Raw genomic sequence first — 24,289 nt, forward strand, 5'->3', positions numbered from 1 at the left:
GAGCAAAAATATTTAGTGCGAGAAATTACGGGCTTAGCGGTTAGGGGGTTAACTTCTGATATGCAAAAATAAACAACTGCAGCGTTTGTCTTGGTCATTAAAGAGTTAGAAAATGTTACAGGTCAGCTCACAACCTTCGCTATGTTTAGCAAAATATTTCTTCTGCAAGTCATGCAAACATGACCTTCAAGCCTCTGTCCTGCACAGGAGGAGCAGGGATTTCCGGTTCGTATCTACTAGGAGCCGTCTGTATGTCGTATGTCGTGAACTACCTGCACAAGTATAATCAATATTCAAGGACAGATGTTTGTCTCAAAATAATATTAAGCAGCATGGTGTCAGTTACGAAGACTTCTATTTACTTTACTTTGAGTTAAACACAAACAAAGCAAAAAAAAATAAAATCCCCAAGGAGCCCAGACATTCAATAACTTCCGCAGCAAGCTGTGCTTTGATATGCAAAAAGAAACAACTGCAGAATTTGTCTTGGTTTCTAAAGAGTTACAAGATGTTACAGATTAGCTCAGCTACTAAAATCACCCACAACCTCAGCTGTATCATGCACACTGCCCCTTTCAAGCCACCGTTCTGCACAGCAGGAGCAGGGAAGCCCTGTGCATATCTAGGAGTCGTCTGTATGTCAGATGTCCTTAACCCGGGGACTACCGGTACTCACAAAACAATACAAAACATACCATTTTTATTAAAAACTGTGGCAAGCTTAAAGTGGAATTAGACCACTAGAAAGGTATGCACAACACATTTGCAGATTATGGCACTCGCAAAAGGAACCCTCTAGCGCTGTGATCTAAAACCTCTACTTGGTATCTGGTGGTTTCATCTTCACCCTGTCTTCAAGGTTCAGAGTCTTCGGTCATCTTCACTGGCCAGGCTTTGATGAAGTAACTCATGTACGTGCTCACATGAGCTACTTCATCCCGGCACAATTTTGTGCCTAGACACTACACGGAGAAGCACATATGGCTCACTGTACTTTGAAATTAGTTTTACTTAGTAGATCTAAATGTCATGCTGGGAAAAACAACAGGTTCCTTTCATTTCTCCATTCCCAGCAGCATGTGCTTCCTTCTTTTTCCCCCACTGGGCACTTGCAGGTACAGTGAAGCATGTCACTCTCCTTAATCCCAATGGACCTGAGTTTCTAACCAAATGTTTGGGTACCAATTTTTTTTTTTTTTTTGGGGGGGGGGGGGGTAGGGGGTCAAAGTCAACAGCATGACGAAGACTTCTATTCTCAAGTCACCTTCCCAGATAGGAGTTCTGTAACTCAGGTTGGTCTCGAAACTTGAGGCTTGCGGACCACTAAATGCACAGACTCCGGACCGCGCATGCGCGGGAAGCCACATGTCACTCAAAGGGGAAGAAACTTACCCCCAGAGTGATATCATTATGCCAGAACCCACCCACTCCAGAGACACAACCTGCCCACCGCCCTGACCCTGCAATGTCCCTGGGAGACGTTGGTCCGCAGCTCTGGCTGGTGCTACCCCCCCGCCACAGCGGAATACCTCTCCTGACTGTTTTAAACTGTTTTACTAAGGGATACGTTATTCTACTCATTTAGCCTTATGATAAAGGCATCCCTGCCAGACTGGACCGTTAATCTGGCCTGCCTGCAAACAACTTAATGGTTTAGGATCCACCCCAGCCTGTGACTGGACAAGGGAGTGGCATTACATTGATTTAGTTATCCCTTTGTCCGAACCTCCTGCAAGCACATGCACAAAATTGGTCAATAGTGTACAGATGTGCCTTTAAAGAACAACATTGAAATTAAAATCTTTTGGCTTTGATAGTTTGATAATGTGTTCCAATATGTCTAGAAAAATTTCCTTTTTTTTCTAAATTTTTAGAACATAGAGTAGAACACTGCGGTCATAGAAATGCAGTTTGATGTTCAAAGCTTTGTCGTGACTAGTCCGCTGCAGACCGGAAAACATAAATCTTTGATGTTAAATAACAGGTAAGAACTGTAGTTGCCACTGAGGGTTGTAACTGCATCATTACATGCAATTACTTGTTGTGTTGTAATTCCCCAGTGGCAATAATTAGCCTACCTGTTGACACACTGTTTCTACAGTGCATCTGTTAATATAGGCAATTGATTTGCACATGGGTGTAATTACCATCACTGATGGGGTTGGAGATGAGCTTTCCCACCAGGGTCCTGTCAATCACCACCTTCTCCAGCTGTGGCCCTGAAAGGCTTATGGACACAAGCACACCAGAACTGAACAAGAGCTGAAATGAAAAAATAAACAATAGGCATGTGATTACAAATGTTGTAGGGTTCAACATGGACAAACAATACATCGATAGTGACAACTTGAATAACACACTTTCTAATGGTTTGTGTAAATAGGCACTTTCCCTGCACTAGTGTACATTGCAAGATTAGCTATAACTGCAGGAAGGTTTTATTGAATGCCAATTAATTGAAGACTGAACTGCAGGTAATGTTTACTGATGCTAACAACAGTCAACGGTAGGAAATGAGTAGCTATCTTTGATATTATGGTAATTGCATTGTCTAAATATGATGTGTGGCACAAACCATATAAAGGTCAAGAAGTGAAGCATTTAGTAAAGGTGCATCTTCCCTTATGAAATGTACTGTTTTTAAAAAATGTTTGTTTTATCAAAAAAGGTGAGCTACTACCGGTAGTAGGCTTAGGCTACATACACACCTTAGATTTGTGTCCTTGGAAAGGACCTTCTTTAAACTTTTTCAATGACAAAAGACTGAAAGATGCATAAACAAGTGCTGTACATACAGCGCTGTTCTGCTCTATGGAAGGGGAGGATGAGAAAGAGCAAGTGGCACCCCACTGCGCTCTCTCCCCTTCACTTGTATTACGATCATTCGTCGTTTGTGGATTCGCCAATTTAGTTTTTAATAAAGGGATTGTGGAAAACAAGGTCCTATTACAAGACGGGGTTGAGCAAATAAAGAATTCCTTTCTATTTAAGAAGGATAGATAAAACACAGAAAATCAACATATAACCAAACATAAATATTCAGCTAGCAAGATAGTAAAAATGGCAAGAAATCCACACCTAAAAGTTTTATTAGTTTGCTTGGATGCCCCCTGTCCCCCAAAAAAGATAATAATATACACAAAATGCTAAGTTAAACTCATTTTAGCGGGTGCACATTCCTCTTTATGAAAAGAACAAATTAGGGGACTAATTATTGCTTTGTATTATAATGACCTTCCATACTCCAAGTATGTATGTAGAGATCTAGTGGTTAAGCTTGAATGATTACAGCACAGAAAGAGTCAGCCTTGTCTAGTACTCTCTATTCTGTATTGTTCACTTCATTTTCTCCCCAGAGGGGAAGTTCATAGCAACTTTTTTGTTTACTATATATTTTCCCTCACATCCAAATTCATTACACCAACTTTATTTTTGTATTATAATAATATTATTTGTATGCTGCTTTAACTCAAGTTAGAAGTATATGTTTTTTTTTTTGGTCTTTGACAGAGAAAAGTGTTTTGGGTTTTTTTTTTAATATTTTTATTGTCAAAGTAAAAATAAAGTAAACTTTATAAGAATATCAATAAAATTTATACTGTTACATCAATGTATACATTTCAAAGAACATACAAAATACAGAAGCAAAGAACCATGTAATCAGAGCACTGTGGTGAACAACATTTCACTCTGCCACTCTTTCCTTTTTCTGCTTTCTTAATGGGTACAGTTAAATTTTTGCATAACAACAAAATGGAGGGAAGGGTAAAAGACCCAATATGGGTAACTAAAGGAACCAAACACCTCGCTGTTAACAATGTATCAACCTGGTGATGGCTTGTGAACATCAAACTGAGAAATAATAAAATACCATAGTAATGGTACTTGTGAATCCCTCCTTGTGTGCGGCCATTTTTGGCCTTATGTCGCTCATTCTACTCTAGTGTACACCTAGGGTGCTTTGGTCATACCAGACTCACTGGAAAAATAATTCAATTATATCATGAAACTTAGTGGGAGACAAGATGTGTTCCAAAAATGGCATCCAGGTACCGAAAAGCTTTTGTGGGTAGGTATCTATGTGTTGGGTGGCTTCCATTTTGTCTATTATCATTGGCAACTGGAGGTAGTTCTGGAGCTGAAGCAAAGAGGTTTTATTGCTGTTACTGGTCCCGGCTGTTACTGTTACTGGTTCAGCTATGGCTGAAATGGAGGAAATAGTAAACATACTGCTGTATCATCATTCTTTAATAACATGAATGATACATGAATGCTAGTAAGTAAGATAAACCCAGGTTTAGTTTGAACACCTAATCACGTACTAGCAGAAATCCTGTTTCTTTTTATTTCTTTGATCCTATTTATTATCATTTACATGCATTAGTGAATATTCGGCTTTTAGTTCTTTTCTAAATCAACCTCATGGTACAGCCTAAATTCCTGATCATATTTTGGTTTAGTGACCCTGGGTATAAAGAATCCAATGAATCAGCATATTAGCCAGGTAATTAGCATTTTTAGAAGAAGAGATCAGCAATGGCAGCCCTCATAGTTTCTCAATATAGGTTTCTTTTTATTCACAAATTGTCCAATGACTTATCAGCATAAGTGTATCTTTATTATGCAGGTACACCAGATGGCCAGTTTATGTTTTTCTTTTAAGTGGATTTCCTCAGGGAAAGACGTGTGAAATAAATTGTGAAAAAGATTGCACTTTACTGACAAGTGCTAAACTGATGCAAAAAGAAAGCGGGTATGGAGGCAAGAAGTCCACAGGATATTCACGTTATACATTAACCCTTTTATTATTATTATTGATAAACAGGATTTATATAGCGCCAACATATTACGCAGCGCTGTACATTAAAAAACCCTTCATCTAGTTCACTGGATATTCATTGATAATTTAAATAATAAATGGGCACATTCTGCTTAAAACATTTAGCCATATACAATAAGAAAGGTCTAGTGAAAAAGAAAAAAAAGTAGGCACAGTGCCTACAGCATTTTCCTGCCATTTTAAGAGCAGGAAGCCAAAAAGGAATGTATACAGAAAATGAAGTGTTTATGATGTAAATAAGATTAACACCTATGACAATCCCCCTATAAGCCATCGTGTGAATTACTACAGTTCTCTTCACATTTTTAAAATGTATGGAGAGTGTGTTACATGAAAATACCATTAGCTTCTATGGGCTCTATTTACATATACATGATATGTATTATGTATATTTAGAATCCCTGCCTCTTCCCACTAAGCTATCCTCCTTAGATGACTATACTGCAACTTCATACATCACAAGGAGGTTTACATCAGTTGTTGAAGGCAGAGAACACAGGAAGTCAAAGGATTTCTGTCAATAAAAAAGATACTTTTGCTCTTAAACAGGTATATTCTTGTTTCAAGGGTCTGATAATATATATATATATATATATATATATATATATATATATATATATAATAAAATATGTTACAGTTTACATACACTTTAAATATTAGGCTTCCACAATAAAGTTTCCATTAGTGTAAGAATGAAATGCAGTTTTTACCTTTTAGCTTTCAAACCACAGAAATAAATTTATTGTCAAAGTGCAGGTGCCCTTTGCCTTCCTTGTGTTCAGCTAACATCTTGCTTTACAGAAAGAGAGTTAGTTAGCGATATCCCTCTAAAGCCAAATGAGTAATACATCCAGTGACAACAGTTAATTAGAAATTGTCTCAACACTAGGGTGGCTGCTAATGCAGGATTACATTTGTGCATATTAAAGAGTACAAAAGAAAACAAATACATGACATCCCTCAATTATTAAACAAAAGTTGAAATGCGGTTACATTCTTTTCTATACAAAGTCATACAGAAAACGGATTTATGTCTGACATTTCTGCTCAGGGAAGTAAAGGACTATATTCAAATATATTGGGAAGCAATGAATTTTATTTCCTTTAAACTCCTTTAAGACCAAGGCAGTTGTATCTGTTTGTCAATTTAAAGGAAGATTCTAGAAGAAGAGGCGCTTCCTGGTTTATCGCCCCTGAATATAGGGGTATAGAGGCCCCCATTACTTAGTATCTATTACAAGTGATTTTTACTGTCTTCCTATCATGGTATCATGGGTGCCATTCTGACATAAAGGAATGGGGTGAAGAACCTACTAAAACAGCAGATTTCAATATTTGAAGAATAAATGATTACCCCTAGGCAGCTCAGCGGTGGATAAAAGTCGTCTCATTGCTCCAGCAGGGCCGACCCAAACGATAAATATATAGAGTACAGATTAAACTTTATCCAGACTAATTCCATAATCACCCAACACATTTTGGGGGTTTATAAAGGTCCCCTTGATCAGGGCTTGGAACTGTTGAACACAGTAAGTACTGGACTGATAATATTAGATGTATGTTGAGGGGTAATTTGTATAAATAACTGTGATGATCGGAAACCTTTGTATCCCTCAGACACGTTGTCTTTTTATTATGAGTTTAAATAAAATGTAATCTGAACTTTTTACATTTTGCTTTTGCCATTTTCTTTCTCAGACTTCCAGGTACTACCTAGTAAATTACTGGTTTGGAACAAGATAGAATTTCAGACTTTACTAGCTAAATATTGGTTTCTAAGCAGAGACTCCCATGGTAAAAATGAGTTTCAATAAAATTTAATCTGAACTTTTTACATTCTGCTTTTGCCATTTTCTTTCTCAGACTTCCAGGTACTACCTAGTAAGGTACTGGTTTGGAACAAGAAAGGACTTCAGACTTTACTAGCTAAAGCAGAGCCTCCCATTGTAAAAAATGGTGAGAATGTCAGTTCCACTGCCTGCTCCTTAAAATTCAGTCAGAGGTTACCCCGTTTGCCCACCCCTAGCTCTCCAACCCCTCTTGTATTATTATTGTTTTATATCATATGTGTTTCTTACTGTGGTACTTATTGGATGTACAATTGCTTTATTTTCATATTGTTCTTTCTTAAGACTGTACTGTTGGAATTTACCTTTTGAAATGCAAATAAAAATAGTTTTACCCATAATTCAGAGGTTACCCATACTACATACTAGTAAAATTTGGTACACAGGTATGACCAAAGAGTATTTTTGGTAATCCTATTCAGGTTTTAAGTTACAACATACTTCAAAGAGCAGCATTCTATGAGCTCTATTGTTGTTCATTGTTTGTTGTGGAAAGTTTGGAACCCTCTGTTACTGGGAGGCGTGCACAGCAGTTTTTTTATGGACAACTCCTTTAAGAAGGATAGCAACCTTAAAAAAGAATAAATGGAAAACAGTAACTATATTCTCTCTAATTAAATGTATATACATGATCTGTATATGCCCAAATGTCTCAATTACTTCAAAATGACTGATAGGGCAGCTAACAAAATCCGTGCACAGTTCCATAACAGTAAGCCTTTTTTTAAAAAAAAGTTAAATACTTTTCTCCAGTGTCTGAATTGTGACGTTCACTCCTTTAATGACTCAAAATCTGTGGTGAACAAGTGGATTCAGCATTAATATATTATTATTAAAAATAAACAGGATTTATATAGCGCCAACATATTATGCAACGCTGTACGTTAAACAGGGGTTGCAAATGCCAGAAAAATACAAACAGTGACACAGAAGAAGAGGACACTGCCCCGAAGAGCTTACAATCTAGGAGGTGGGGGAAAAAACACACAATAGGAGGGGAGATATGTAGTGGTGAGAAGACGGTTTCAAAACACAGAAGAAGATGGGTAGGCAAGTTTGAAAAAACTTTTTGCCATTCCAGAGAGTTGGGGCAGCTCTAGAAAAGTCTTGCAGTCATGCATGTGAGAAGGTTATGAGTGAAGAAGTCATTAGTAGGTCATTGGAGGAGCAAAGAAAGTGGCTAGGGGAGTATTTTATATCAGGTCAGAAAGGTAAGTGGGACAGGAACTCTGGAGGGATTTGAAGGCAAAAAACAGGACCTTGAATTGACTCTAAGGTGAAATGGAAGCCATTGAACAGAACTACAGAGATGCAGCAGAAGAGGAGCAGTGGGAAGGATGGATGAGTCTCATAATAGATTGTAGAGGGGAGAGCCGGATTAATGGAGGAGGATGTTACAGTAGTTCAGATGAGAGATAATAAAAGCACGTACAAGGAGTTTGGAGGTCTCTGGGGACAGGTAGGGGCGGATTTTGGAGATGTTGTGTAGGTGAAAGTGGCAAGACCTGGAAATGTTCTGAATGTGGGGGTAAATGAAAGGGCAGAATTGAAGGTGACGCCAAGACAACGTGCCTGAGGGGAGGGACGAATAAGTGTTGTTAACAGGTAACATTAATGGCATTACATGTCATTTAATGACTGTAGGAGGTGGCAGGTCATTTTTACATATAGCAGGTAGTAGTGTGTGACATGTTTTTTATATTCCGTGAAAGAAGTACAAGATTCTCAATGAGAAAGACCTGGGGTTCTGTTAGAAGCATGTAGGTAAATAGGTTAAGTTTTCAGCTCTGCACTTGGACCTCTTCACCATCCTGTTAAACTTGGGCTGCCTTCTCCTTTTTTCCACTTACTATCCTAAAATAACACCAACAGTCAACAAATTATGGGTTCCCTCCAGTTACCAGCATACTATTGCCTCCTGTCATAAAGGTGGGGGGATGCGTGGAGGTTGTGAGACAGAAATACTAATTAGTTAGTCAGTCGGTGTTTCTTCACGATGGTAAACAGCGAAGGGAAGAGTAGGCCCAAATTGAAGAACGGGTATAGTTCCATTAAAAGACGTTAAATCTGTCATAATGGAGGAGTTGTCAAAGGCAATCATGCAAAATTCTCTGTATCATCACAGTTTTTTAAACGGGTCACCTTGTTTAACACCAACACAATCACAATGTCATTAGTATAGCTGCATAACATTAAATGAAGCAATTCAGATCATGTTAGTTTCAGATGTCCATTATTCAGAAGAATACATTTTACACATGATTACATTTGATGACTGTGCAAAACAAAACTAACCTATGAAGTCATACATACAAAATTTGCATCTGTGCTGTTAAACATGTTGAGTAACGCAGAACTAGCACAACAAAAAAGCTTAAAAATAATTTCCTCTTCTTCTTGATTTTATGTCATTCTAATTGGCATGGGCACAAATACAGAATACAACAACTGTGAAGCTTTGTTCTGAAATAATTAGTCATGCTTTCGGCTACACCTTTCATGGTACATGTTAAAAATTGAAATTGATTATATGCAGACAGATCAACCCAGTGACACTTCCCGTTCTGTGCTGAGAACAGCCCAGCCTATAGAACAATAATAATACTACCAATTATAGATGTTTGGCATCTACAGCAACACAGAAACTTTACATGACAATGTGGCCCTAACTAATGGTGTCACTCTTATCAGCTTAACAATAACCAAACTGGTATCTGCTGGCCCTAAAATTGGGGTGGTTGGCAAATGGGCCAATCATAATTCAGACTTTTGTTATTGTAATTAATGTAATTTCTTTCTTAGTGTATTGAAACGGGTCAGCATGATAGTCAGGCAACTAATATTTTCAGAAGGAAGACAAAGGTTTCTCTTACAAGACTGCGTTCAAAAATAACTGCACCTTCAAAGCAAATATAGTTATTATTTGCCCACCACCTATACTTAAAATGTAAATGACACAACCTATCTGAGATTTAGTATTAGATAAATATAATTATTGCGACCCACTGCATCCCCTGCTCCAATTCTCCAGTGGGAACATTCATGTAGTGTGTTACTGTGCATGCAGTGGCTAAAAAAGTGGACTCCCCACACATGGAGGAAAATAAGATCTGAGTTTACTGTCAAACCTGTGAATGCTCAGAAGTAAAATACAGCAATTTTCAAAATCAGAACATTGTTATTTGAAAATGCTGTCATAGCACTGACTTACACCCCAATTTTTAAGATATTTTTAGTGTCGGATATCACAACTAAAGTAAAGATGATGTCTGACATAGTATTCTGTGAAAGTTCGGCTCCTAATTTTGTTTGATGCACTTGATGTTTGATGGCTGATGTAGGCAACATCCAATGAACAGAAGAAAACCTCCATGTTATTGAAAAACAATTGGGTATTAGGAAGGAAAATAAATATATCTAAAAATAAAGAAAAATAGTTTTGGAAGGAAGGAAAGGTTTAAAAATCTGTCTCAACTGGTAAGTTTTATTCTATCTATGTAACCTAGTGACCATTATCACCAAAACTAAACGTTAGAGGGAAGAGTTTTCACTAGAACAGGGAAAGTTCCAATGACAATATCTGTCTAAGAGATCTGCATCCTATCACTTTCTAATGTGCCTTGAGAATAGGAATTTATAGGTCAATCTAGCAATCTAAAACTAGGAAAACATTTTAGTGTTACATACGGTATAAATTGCCAGTAAATTTTGTGAATGTGGATGATGTAAATTTGATATCGTGTATTATGTAATATGCAAACACATGATATTTCTATCAGGTAATAGTATGTCTAATACACAAGATTGCTAAAAGTGGAAACTTTGGTTAGTCAAGGCATGTTTTAATGATCAAGGCACTAATATATATATATACCAATAATTCCTAGTTACACTAGACTAGACTAGTCTATGTCTCCTAGTCACATCATGTTCATGGGAAATCAAAACCTATGCATAATTACAAGATTTAAAAAAATACAATTTAAGATTGTCTAAATTATATTTAAACTCAAGAACAAAAATGTATTAAATTCTTTTATTGTGCTCAGTATATTCCCTACAAGTACAGCAACAAACCCTGTGAAGTCTGCCAGAAATTTTGTGTCTATGTACCTTTGTATGCAATAAACTGAAATTCCAAAGTTTTAGTGAACTACAAAACCTCTTCTTTGTAAAGTAGATGAGTAAAAGAATATGCGTAATTAGGGAGAGACGGTTAGGGTGATATAGTACAGCGTATAGATACAACACAGAGAGCGTTGTCATCCTAGGACTGGGCATGTGATACTGGAAGCCTTACCAGGTGAAATGTGGAAGGTTCTTGATACATGCATCAGTACAGTATAATTAATAAATTAGTGTGTACAATTTAGATTTCCAAATCTTAGGCATTTTCTGATTTAGATAGATTAGATCAGGTGAAATTTTGTTCTCATGTGCAAACTTTCCTGTGATAACCATGATTTGTTAACCAGTGATTGTGCTGTCTGTTTACAATCTCAATGTTAACCAATAAGAACAAATGTTGGTGGCACTATGTAGCCAGCTCTCGATGATCAAAGTTATCTCCATTAGGAACTGCCTGGTAGTTTATATTTTTTTTTTGTGATGTGTGGTTAAAGGTTCACAACCTGTGTCTAGTTCCTGTTTTTTTGTCATCACTTCTTCTCAGGACAAGCATCCCAACTTGGAGATTTCCCATCAAGTTTTTTTAACTCGTGATCTCTGCTTCAGGGGAACACAACGCATCTAAACTCTGATCTTCCCCTTCAGCAGAGATCACATGATCAAATGCCTATGCTTGAAAGCCTGGAGCAGCATTTGCATATGAGCCCTTCTGTAAGTTACAGAATTGATGTTGATCTGTATGTTACAGATTTGAGTGTAAATCCACATTAACACTAAACTGCAAAAACAATGACTGTGGGAAAAAAGTTCGCAAAGTCATCAAAACAAACTGCATCTGCTTACTGGTGCAGTTACTAGTAAAAATGTTCAGTAAAGGGTCAGAGGTTAACATGAAACTTCCACATGAAACAGAATGTGAAAAGGAAAAAAAATACCTCTCCCACAAAAGAAGATTTTGTTAAATACCCCCAAGCAACACCTTTGATATTAAGAAAAACAAAGCCCAATCATGATAATTGGTTCTGTGATTGCTGGGAACACAGTGCTTTAACTCTCTTGATAACTGATACTTTCGGGAACCCAAACAAAAATATTTGAAGGAAAAAACATGATTGGAATTGGCTGATGGACTTTCTTCCTATTGGGTAGTTTCGGGGGAAAAAAGAGCAGTTTAATTGTAACATTAATAATGCAAAGCAGCAGATGCTGGAGGTTTGCTAAGAACTCTCTACATGCCTTGCAGGTCTTTCCTCTTTTGCTTCATCCTCACTAATCCCCGAGTATAGACAGAGCTGCTTTCAGCAAATTCAATAATTCCAAGATAATTTCCGGTGGCCAGATAAGGGGCATCATTATACATATCGCAGACATTTCCATTGTGACAGGAGTGTTGTGAATGTGTTTGCTGGTTGTATAACAAGCTTGCTTGTTTGCTATAATTAAGTGATAATGAATGGGAGTTGCAGGTTATGGATGAATGATCTAACTTAGATGACGACAATTACTGATGGGTTCAGCCTCAGGTGATTATGGTGGCCATCCATATTAGGTTACCTTAGACTAATTATAACTCCTACTCAATACTCAACTAGCTAATTAGTAATTTAAGGCATGTTGCTTGCTCTTCTCCCTCCTAGTTCAGAGCTTTAAAGGTTTGGTCTGCCGACAAGCTGCCGCCCAAATAATGACATTCTATATAGAGAAGACATCTCGCTCTATGTAGCACGCAGTGTCCTTGCGATGGTGGGTGCACATCACACAAACCTTTGAAAGGCGCCACTGAACAAATAGAACTTCTAGCAATACCATGCTGGCTCAGAAAGGCTCTAGGTGATCCGCAACATTGCATTTGTTTTACGTCTGCACAAGCAGACTACAATATACCTACACAACACTCCTGGCTCCTGCTGTAAATGTAAGATTTAAAAAGTTTTGGTAAAAAACTAAAATCGTACTGTGAAAATAAAATTTTTAATGTTTAATTAATTTAAAATTTTAATTAGCAGCAGCTATAGGATACACACCCTACATTTAGTCTGCCTTTCCAATGCATCCAATGCATCCAAAATCCCAAAAGTACTAAGAAAGAAAATTGATATTATAGGGTACTTATAAGAAACCAACAGTATGCTGGGAAGGCAAAAAGACATACTGCAGAGAACCCAACAGATAAAAGGGTTAAAGGGTAGCAATTATCACCTGAGACTATTATGAGACTGTGGGAGCAAACCACATTTTTAACAAAGAGATAAAGGCCCAAGGTCCACCATATTGCTCAGTAAAATATAGAGAACCATACCTAACCCAGGTTCTAGGCTTAAGTCTAGCTCTGACCCCTTGCGGTCTCCCTCTCATCTGCTGTACACCGTCTGTCTCCACATTGAAGCCTCTTCATCCTTCCTCCTCAAGTGGGGTGACCCCAAAAGCCACAGTGGTCTGGGACCTGGTGACACCTTGCAGCAAAGAGCCTGGTAGTCTCTAAGATTGCCAGCCAATTATTCCTTGCATGGTGCTATTATGAAGAAAGGTGTCACTTTTTTTTTCTAACTATCTGTTAGCAACTATCGGTCCCTGAATACCAATATACAGGTATGCTGAAGGTCAGTCCACACTTCCCTTTATCTGTTTAGGAGAAAAATTCTGTATACAGGTGCCCAGAGAAGATGTTTAGAGGGGTTGGAGAGGAGGGTGTTGGCTGGAGCTTCTTACAAACACATATCCACACCGTCATTTTTCTAATTCAATCTGAATGTAGTATTTTGGACGAAAGTTGAATGAATCTTAAAATTGACATATATTTATAACAAAAAAATGATCCCCAAGTGTTTTAGTGAGGACCTGGCAAAATATGACGTAATGTTGTATGAATGGCTCTCTACATTCCTCCTAAAGCATCTCAAATGACATCAAATTAGTGTTTGCACAAAGAGGTTCCCTATAGGTTGTTTTTAGGCTTATAATAGGCTGGTAATAGATATCCAATGGAGCCTATACATGGGTACAAACAAAAATTCTAACAAGCAGACAAGCTAAAAATATTAACTTTTGGAATATTGATTCTGTATTTTGTATATCTAAAGAAGATGCGGACAGAAGTCAGCCCCCCAGTGTTGGTCTAATCCTAGAGGGAAAACAATCCTTCACAGCTGATCACTAATTTCCACCAAAACAATAAATTAGCCATCAGTGTCGGCTGGCAGCAGATCGGCTCATATGTCCAAGCTGACGATGGCACTAATAAACTATCTATTATATCCTATCTTTAGAAATGTGTAAAAGAAGCTCCTGTTCTGTAAACATTAGCATTTCTCTCATCTCCAACATTCCTAAACTTCATGTTGTGGCAAATAAAATGTCCTGAAATTAACTCGACATCTGAAGTTACATTTTTCTGCAACTCCAGCAGTATTGAGAAAAGTCATCTATCATTTGTAGCAATAAGAATGTACAAAAGAAAATCAAAGTTTCTGCTGAGGAACAACGTTTTGTCAAACTCCATAAAAATGATATTAAAGAATCTTAATAGTAAATCACACATTTTTAGATTTACATTTCACGTATATCATGTATTCACTCTGGATTCACATATTTTTTTCATTTGAATCCATGTAGACAAATGTGTTAATACTGGGTGAAATTCATGCTATCTAATTTCTAAACTGACCCCTATCTGAAAGGCAATGCTAAATTATTCTTGATGTAGGGTTCATTACATATTCAATATATTTATACCTGGTTTGCTGGGCAAGAGCCAAAAAAAGGGGGTAAGCAATTGGGTTGAACCAGGGCCCACCACATATATTGTACAATGAGAACTTACAAAGAAATGCCTACACTGTTATTTAATTTGGCCAAATCTGATAAGCAGTCTGCTTGTAAAAAAATTATACAGTTCAACTTTATTTATATTTTATTTGGACCAAAATACCAATTTCCCTGATATTATCACATAAGCCAGGATAATTGACTCAGCACAGATTATCAGCACAAAAATTTTTTTAATAATTGGGGCAACCTGGACCACCATTATAAGACCACCACTTATTACCTTTTTTTACTGTAGGTTTCTGTGACTTCTGTTTTTGATCCATATCCATATATGTTTTAATGTCTACATTTTTAATTTTGTAAAATAAAGTTGAGATTTATAATTTATTTACAAGCTGACTGTTAATCTTTGAACCAGGTTTGGCTAAATTAATACCTGCATGGGCATTTCTTTCCAAGCTCTAATTGATTACATATTCACATACAAGTCAGTATTTAGTAAATACCTGTATGACCTATCCACTGAAGTAGTTATACAGTAGTCATATTTAAAAAAAACATAGTTTTTCTGTACACCAAACATAACTTAAATCATGAAAAACATTTTTTATAGAAAAAATAGATACGTTTGGAATGTTTTCCCACATGTCCCCCGGACACACCCAGCAATTTTAGTCATACTACTATGTTTAGTAGCTTTGCAATTAACTTGTAACCTTTGCAAATTCAAGTTGCAAAATGACAAACATAAGCTGTATTTTTGTAAATGTTTCCTTTTAAGAAATCAGAAATTTTGATGTAAAGTTGCAAAGATTAGTCACCTATCCCAATTTTTAAGCTGAACTCAAAACAGATATGAAAAAATATTTGGTAAAGTAATAAATAACAGTCTTTAAAACACATATTTCTGGTAATTCTGTATTCAAAAAATACCTAAACTTCCTTGTTATACCTTCTCCCCTGTAATACCAACCTATGAAGGAGAAGGTTAAAACTCTGAGCCAGTCACAGCCAAATGTCTTTGGACAATCAACAGTTTAAATATCTTTTCAGGACTACAGAGTAAAGCAATTACCTTATTAGTGTTCTGCTTCTCCTTCATTGGCCATTTACAATTGTTGACTGTTGGCTAAGCAGTAACACATATATGCAGAGGTGAAAAGGAGGCCACCAAACTGATGGCCATGCTGCAGGAGTACCTGGAACACCATAGTGACTGCAGACATGGCAGGTTAATACTTTGTTGGACTGCCTTTAGCTTTGATTACGGCACACATTCAAGGTAATATCATTTGGATAAGCTTATGCGATGTCACAACCTTTATTTCTGCCCGCAGTTGCATTAATTATTTGCCAAGATCTTGTATTGATGATGGGAGAGTTTGACTGCTGCTTTAACTCTTCTCCATCCCAAAGTTTCTGAATAGGGTTAGGGTTTGGACTCTGTGATGGAGAACCCATGTGTGAAAATGTTGCCTCGTGCTCCCAGAACCATTTTTTCACATTCTGAGCCTAATGAATCCTGGCATTGTCATCTTGGAAAATGTCTGTGCCATCAAGGATGAAAAAAACATTGATGGAAAAGCCTGCTAATCTCTAGGAAAACAACTAAACATACCATAAAAATAGATATTTGTAAGCTGCTTTGTCTTGCAAATATGGATATTAGGGATATGCAATCATGTCCAACCACTGGTATGATTGCATCTTTGCAGCAAAGTGCAGCAAGGCAGATGGAGCAACTTCCTCTGTTAAAGGGCCTGATTTAAGAAAGCTCTCCAAGGCTGGAGAGGATATAATTTATTCAGTGAAGCTCGGTAATCCAGCAATCCCGGAATGGATTTCTTAATAGTTATTTGCTATTTGTTAACAAATGTTTTGAATCCCGGACCAGATCCATTCCATGTTTACTAGATCAGCAAGCTTCACTGATGAAAGTGTATCCTCTCGAGCCTTGGAGAGTGTTCATAAATTAGTTCCATAGAGTTAGGTAATACAGTGGTGCCACCTCCCCAGAAAATAATTAACATAAATTCTGCTTACTCTATTTCCTGTTAGCACATGTACATGCACCCAATTCTGATTAGCTCCAAATGCTGTCAACTCCTCCTCCCAGTCTCAGGACAGCTTTGCAGGAGATCACAGGAGGCTGATGCCAAGGCAAATTTAGGTACCTGGGCTAACCATAAGTAAAAATACAACTCAATATTTAAGAAAACCACACAACTGCAATGACATTTTATACAGTATATCTGTATCTATTTATATAAGAAGAATTCTATTGTCAATTACCCTTCATATTATAAATCATAAAGATACAATCTTTATTATACTGCAAAGTGCACTGCTGCCAGCTGTTGGTGTGAAGATAATGATGTAAGATAAACATGGCAATAAAACTACGACAGGTAATCAATCATAACACAGCTATAAAAGAGAAGTGTTGCAATACAACAAATATGCATCATGTAGTAACACCTGATTCTACAAGTGGTGGCATTTAACAAGCAGTCACAGTTTTGTATACTTGTAATAATTAGGGATTTTCAAAATCACTCTGTTAAAAATGAGCAAAGTAATTAGAGCTGAAGCAGCCATGTTTTAAGGTAACTAAAACAAAAAATGTAAACATTAATGATATATTATAAATATATATTATGTCTATGGTATGTTTTAAATATAGATTGGAGTCTAGTGATCTAGTCATTGTGTGGAGTTGGTTATTTTGGTAGAGGCAGTGCTTTAATTCTTTATGCCAGAAACTGCTAAAAATCAGACGCAGCAGCGCCTTGGATCTCACACAGTAGACATACAGCAATTAGGCTTTGGGTGCAAAAGTGTCTAGGCACACTCACATTTACAAGAAACTCAAAACAACATGTAGATTTTTTTGAGGGTACAAGTACGCAAATTTCTATGTACCCTACCTATAACACTTGTAATCTTCACTTGCCCCGTGCTGCAAGGAGTTGCACTGTAAATCCACCCCTTATTGTATAGTTAAAATCAGTATCTTGTAATAATCTATACCTCATGGATGCTTGGTTAATCAATGTTCACATAGAAATCAAGCATTTACAATTTAACCTGTGCAAACTCTAGTAACTGCAGTCTTGGCCTAAGCTAAAAACACACAAACCATTAGGTGTGAAGCAATCTCTGTTGTCACCTAAGACCCCATCTAACAGTCTATCATTTGCCTGACAATATTGGCTAAAGAAAGGTTTTGTCTTGCAATCATGTGTAACACAAATGTCGTCTTAACAAAAAAAAAAGTTTCTTTTCTAAAGTAAATCCTACATCACCAAACATTCTGCAGTAAATAAAATACAAACAGCACATAACCGAAATCATTCAGAATGAATTGTTCCCTAATGATTATAAGCACACACACTAAAACAAACACACAAACACAAGTAATCCTGATCTCAAACAAGATACTTTACTGTATAGATCATTTATTTAAGAAGGAATGTAAACCTTTGTCTGAGTGATAGATTACGTACACTGCAAAATACTTAAGTAAGAACATAACTAAAACAAACTTTTACATAACAGTTACATATAAAAAGATGTTTGAGAAAGAAATATCTCATTATATCTTATTATTATATAATTGTTACTACTTTACTTGTGTATATGATGTTCTAGGAAAAGGTAGTATCACACACATGGACTAGATCTGCCAAAATGCCAGAATCTAGACTGCTCATTTCTGATTGTCAGTTAGGAGTTACTGCTCCTTGCATGGTTATTGGTTCTCAAAGTAAGTGTGCCAGAAGCTGAAAAAATGATCTGTAAAAATGGGCTTATTTCTCACTCCTCTAACAGTAAGCACTCTCCTCTGCTCCTGGGGTGTGGGTAGACCCTTGATGCACCCATGTACAATTAAGGACTAATTGTCCTGAATTGTATGTGATTACATAAAAGAGCTACAACTAGTCAAGGGGAACAAGATTAAGGAGTGAGGAACAAGGTAAGTATTTCTCCTTATTTATCATTTCCCAGACCACCTTTCTCAACTGGGGTTCCCCCAGAGGCTGATGGGGTTCATTAGGCAATCCTGACTCTTTCATGTAAATTACTACTGACACCAGTGATATTTTTAGGTGTCTGTACGGTAGCATTCCTCCTACTGGCCTCTAATGTAATAAGCATTCTTTCCACTAACCAACCTCATTAATGTAGTGTAAACTGTGGATAAAGCAATTACTGGCAGGAGTTCTTTAAGACCTGAAACTATTAAACTGTTCCTTTAAGTTTAAAAGGTTGAGAAAGGCTGCAACAAGCAGTTCAAAGAGTAGGACAACCGGTGGCCCGCGTCACTGGCCGCGATGGGAGAGTGGGCGGGTTCTGTCATCATGACGTCACTATGGTGGAAGTTTCTTTCCCGTTGAGTGACACACGGCTCCCCATGCATGCATGGTCCGGAGTCCATAAATTTAGTGCTCCGTGAGCTCCAAAAAGGTTGGCGACCACTGTACTAGAAGACTAAATGTTTCTTCAGAATGGACTTCTGCTTTAAATATATGCTGAAAAATGTTCAGCATAGACCTGATGTATGTTCTGGTTTCAATTACAGCTCCAAATCAATTTTATTTTACCCATGTTTGTAAAGTCCACTAACAAACACTGCAAACCTGATGAATCAAATGAAGACCCTGTGGTTGGCATTTAAAGTACAGGTATGGAAATTTAACACAGAGACAGGTACACACAAAACAACTCAACCAGGTTTCTGTGGAACCCCAGGGTTCCTTTGGTGCTTGCTAGGTGTTCCTCAACCTGTGGGTCATTGTCTCCCACTTGATGATGTTTAGATGCCAACACCACTTGGTAAAGCCAGTTGTGTGAGGTTCCTAGTTCTCTATAAAGGTGTTATTCTAGCCACCAGTAAAGGGGCATTTAATCCAATTTAAAAGGCTTGTTTCACACTGACCCCTAATAAACTGGTTTTAGCAGAGGTTCCCTGAGACCTGAAGAATATTTCAAGGGTTTCTTGGCACCCGAAAATTATTAAAAGGGTTTCTCAGGGGTAAAAATGTTGATGCACTAGACAACATGGAGCCAAATAGATCTCAAGTACATCAGTTCTGCAACAATCTAACCAAAACTGACAATTTATATTTTACCAAGGATTACATGGAGTTTAAAAACCAATGTATAGTAAATGAGAATGACAACAGCATTTACCTACCCGGTTCAACGTCTTATGATTGCACAAGCCTTTTATTTATCATTTAAATGTATTTTACTTTCTTTGGTAACGTGATATAACTGATCAGTGGAGTAAAAGCACAGTGATAATACCAAATGTAAGTAGTGGAGTCTGGATGTCAATGGACTGACTGCACTGTGCACCAATTAACCATATTAATACAATAGATGACATTCAGTAAGAAGCCAATTACAGCAACAGGAGAATTCCAGTCTGCTTCCTACTGGCTTAAACAAAGAGTGTACCCAAATACGCAAACATTGACACAATCCCTGAGCAAATATGTTGTCTATTCCACTACCAGTTTTTTCAAATATTATTAGGAAAAATCAAACAGCCATAGATAGAGGCAGAGTGATATAAGGCTAGAGCTATGTTGTTTTATGAAGTACTAAGAATGTTCAGATTAGGTCATTATATAAATTAGGCTACTATTGGTATTTTCTGGGGAACAGTTTGTGCACATTTTAATCCTTAATGATGTTCTAGTCAAGTAAAAAACATTAAAATTCCAATTTTTTTTTTGCACTTCAATTAAATTGTATTATATTAGTACAGAATGTTCAATCAATACACAAATGTAAATAGTAATTTAATTTGATACGCATACATATACATACACACACTTTCTGGCCCAAAAATAGTTCCTGAGCATATGAGGCAATTGTATTATATGGGGTTGATTGAGACGGTCAGGTGTAAGTTCAGCAATATTATGTTACCCAAAACTGAGGTCAGCTGAATTCCTGAAAATACTGACTGCACAGGTTTTTCCATCAATGGTTTTTTTCTTCCCTGATGGCACGGGTTTATACCGAGATGACGTTGCCAGGATTCATTAGGCTTCATTGTGAAAGAGTGGTTCAGAGGGAAAGAGACATCATTTTCAGACATGGATTGGCCGGCACATACCTAGCCCCATAGAGAATCTTTGGGTTGTGCTAGAGAAGACTACGCAGCGGTCTGATTCTCCCATCATCAATACAAGTGTTGTGCATTTTAAGAATAGGAGAAACTTTACTGTTCATTGTCATATGTTTAAGTGAGACGTAGCTCACTTTTATCAAGGCAAATATATTCACATACAATGTTGTCTTACTTAATCTGAATGCAGTTTTATACTATCACACCTATATAAATCCAGAAACTATATTCTTTGGCCTTTTAGGAGGTTTCTGGTATGAAAATTGGAAAAGGTTGGTTCATACATTTGAAGATCAAATGAAAATGAGCCACTAGTCCCTATTGAGTTGTGTGTCTAGGCATCCCCACAGCTGTTTAGAAGCTCACTTTAAACACCCCTTTAGCTGGAAACCCACCAGTCAGCAATACAAGGGGTCCACCATTTTTGCCGTTTTCCACAAGGAAGTGGAAAACCTCCTTAAAGGAAAAAAAACTTTTTTTCTCTACCAGTTTCATTTAATTCCTATATAAGTTTTAGTTTTAAAAAGTTACTTAGAATATTTTAAAATCCACAACTTTCATAAGAGTTAGTGTAAACCTTACTTTGATGACTTTCCATTTAAATAAAGTTTTAGATCTCCATACTACTGATTTCTGCCAACCCATCTTAGCTACTTTGAGTCAATAGTTATGCACTTCGGCAGCCCATCATTTCCCTGGACCAACTTCCTGACAGTGACAAGAGTAGACAATGTCAGCGCAACAAATGTCTGCATAGCCATTCATAGTCTCCAGAGATGTATGTGACAGAATGACAATCCAAAAGCACAATTGGAATACAATTGTTGCCCCATAACAGGAAGTGCCTGGACAAAAAAAACTTTTATAACAGGATCGAGAGCAATTCTTTTCACGAAATTGGCAGATTTAAAAAGATTGAAAACAACTCGTGAGGTTACATTACATTGCCGCAACTAAGTTTAAGGTGTTTTTTTTTATTTGTTTGTATTATGTTTAGGTCTACTTTGTCCACTTGTCTACAATATGTTCATGTTGCCTGGGATTTCATTTAATCCACAGTGGCGTGAGTAGAAAAGAGAAGGTTTCAATGGCACTGTGCATGAGATTGTGCATGCTCCTCACAGGACCCTTCCAGCACCAAGTGGCTTTGAAAGCAGATGTCAATCAGAACGTAAAATGACCTTTTGCAGATAGTCCGCAAGTGTCATAGAGAAAATACAATGAATGGTTTCATTCTACCCAGTATTCCATTCATATATAGATTGTGAATGAAACAAAACAGATGAAATCACCCTGAAGGTATGAATGTAAAAACCCTGGATGTAAAAAAAATGATTTCAAGTTAACCCTGTATCTACCCCTTAACCTAATGAATCCCTCTACTTCACACCTTAGCTGGTATTTTTCTGCAGATTTTTTTTTCTGTTTCAAATAACATCGCTATGCTTTATGCTATAGTTTTTATTAGTGTCATTTTAAATTAGACATTTATAGATTTACACAGCAAGTCCATCAAATTCATAAAAAGGATTTTTTTGCAAAATAATGTGTGTATGTGTGTGTGGGTGTCTTATGACGTAGTTAAAATGTAAACTTGGTTCTGGTCCATATAAAAATATAAAGATATGAGCACTAAAGTGTTTTAAATAATACCTGTTGATCCTGTCCTAAATGGTCCTGGCTCACATATTTCCTGCAAAAAGTGTGACGATGATTTATCTGTCCACCAAATTCACTCCCGTGTTGTCACCCTGTCATATTGGCTTGTGATGGAGATGAAGTGGCTCTCTCCACACATAATATGGTCCATAGTTTTCACCTTTCACAAACCCAGAACTGCCATGTGGCTATTACTAGAACACCTGTATGTACACAGGAAGTTGCTAAAAAGAGGGTGTGGAAGATAAACAGCACAAAGATAAAACATAGGATAAAAAAGTGAAAGCCCCAGAAAACCAAATGTCATTCAGTTGAGGTTTGCATCTACTTCAAGGATGTCAATAAGCAGCCACTTATCACTAGCAAGGAAGCAAAATTGCAACAAAAATACATTTTTTGTAAGCTGGTTTCCTTAATAAAACAATGCTATCACTCAGTGAAAAAGCGTTCAAGCTCCAAGGACTCAGCATGGGAAGGGCATGTCAAAACATTTTACCTGACAGACATATTTGTTCTTCCATTTACTGAGCACACACTCACTGCTCTGCATCAGCTCCTGCAGGACAAGAGAAAACAGTGAGCTCTAGAGGGTCGGCTGTGTACATTGTTCGCACTGCTTTAAGTGCTTCAGGTTTTCAAGCAGAGAGAGATTAGCATGCCATATAAACAAAGATGCAACTGTTTCAGAACAGTTCTCTAGACAAAAGCACTGTTATCATCACTGTGATGCCTGATCCTTTATGAAAATTAAAGCTGCTGAAAGGTGATTGAAAGGAGGATTGTTTGCTGCTATTCTTGTAACTTTCTCAAAAAACATACCTCCAGCTCCATGAGATTGTCTCGAAGCTTTTCTGGACGCTTGTTCTTTAGGACCCATGGGAAACCCCGAGCTTAAAAAAAATGAAATCAAAATGAAAACATTATCGGCATGTCGCTAACTAGCTTTAAAATGGAACTATTTACATACACAAACCACTAATGAATGCAGTTATGTACCCAATAAAAATGTATTTTTTAATTTATCGTAAGGTACATACTTTTGTTTTTATTTTAACCTCCAGTACTGACCCGAACAACAGCCCCCCGATTTGTAATAAAGCTGCACCACTCACAGCCAATCAGACTTTGCTGCAGTGCAAGTGTGTTAACCAGCAATGCTGATAGGAGGAGAAAACAGAGCAATGAGCTAACCAGTGTGTCCAATAACCAGTGGTGTGATTTCATCTGTGTTCCTGACTAAGATGTGCTATAAAGGAGTCTGAAAATCTGGCTATTCTAAAAATGCACAGAATTATATTTCTTGGGCAATTCAACTGTGTATGAGGAATTGAGCTTAAATTATGATTTACAAAAATCATCTCTAAATTGTAATTTACACCAAAGATTAGTGTATGTCATGCTTACTTTTGGCTGGAAATATATTTCTTTTTTTTTTTATTAATATTAAATTTGTGTATTTTTGCCCAGATAATGTAAAACATGCTATAAAACTGACACAAATATCCTAGGATCTTGCATAAAAGAAATAACTCATGCCAGCGATTATTTAGAAAGTGCACTGTAAGGTGGGTCTATTTATAAAACAGGGAATCTGACATTCCCTCAAACATTCCTTGATGGGAATCAATTACTGCTATTGAAACACATGGATCTAGAAGATTCCCACCAGGGAAATGTATGATTCCCAGTTTATTAAATGGAGACCTAACAGTTTTTCTTACAATAAAATATATAAAATGTAATAATCCTTCCTTTGTCACAAATAAATTATATTTTAAATCCCTGATACACAAGATAAATTTAGCATTTTCTATGAAATTAAATAAAACCATGCATACACTAATTATTGGTAAATTGTACACCTTTTTTATATATTTATATATATATATATATATATATATATAT

General features: G+C 36.9%; 1 protein-coding gene across 3 annotated transcripts in view; it reads right to left on the reverse strand.

Moving 5' to 3' along the window:
* Positions 1–24,289, reverse strand: part of WDPCP (WD repeat containing planar cell polarity effector) — a 180,063-nt gene that overhangs the window by 129,470 nt on the left and 26,304 nt on the right. For all 3 annotated transcript variants that reach the window (XR_011920473.1, XM_072409550.1, XM_072409549.1), the window contains 3 exons: positions 23,204–23,274; positions 22,881–22,940; positions 2,148–2,262 (listed from right to left, as the gene is read on the reverse strand). Coding sequence is in view for 2 of the 3 variants with exons in the window: in XM_072409550.1 (XP_072265651.1) it covers positions 2,148–2,262; positions 22,881–22,940; positions 23,204–23,274 (246 nt within the window). In the remaining variant the exon portion in view is untranslated. The remainder of the gene's footprint in view (positions 1–2,147; positions 2,263–22,880; positions 22,941–23,203; positions 23,275–24,289) is intronic.

This window comes from Pyxicephalus adspersus, chromosome 4 (assembly GCF_032062135.1).
Source record: "Pyxicephalus adspersus chromosome 4, UCB_Pads_2.0, whole genome shotgun sequence".
In the NCBI taxonomy this organism is placed as follows: Eukaryota; Metazoa; Chordata; class Amphibia; order Anura; family Pyxicephalidae; genus Pyxicephalus; species Pyxicephalus adspersus.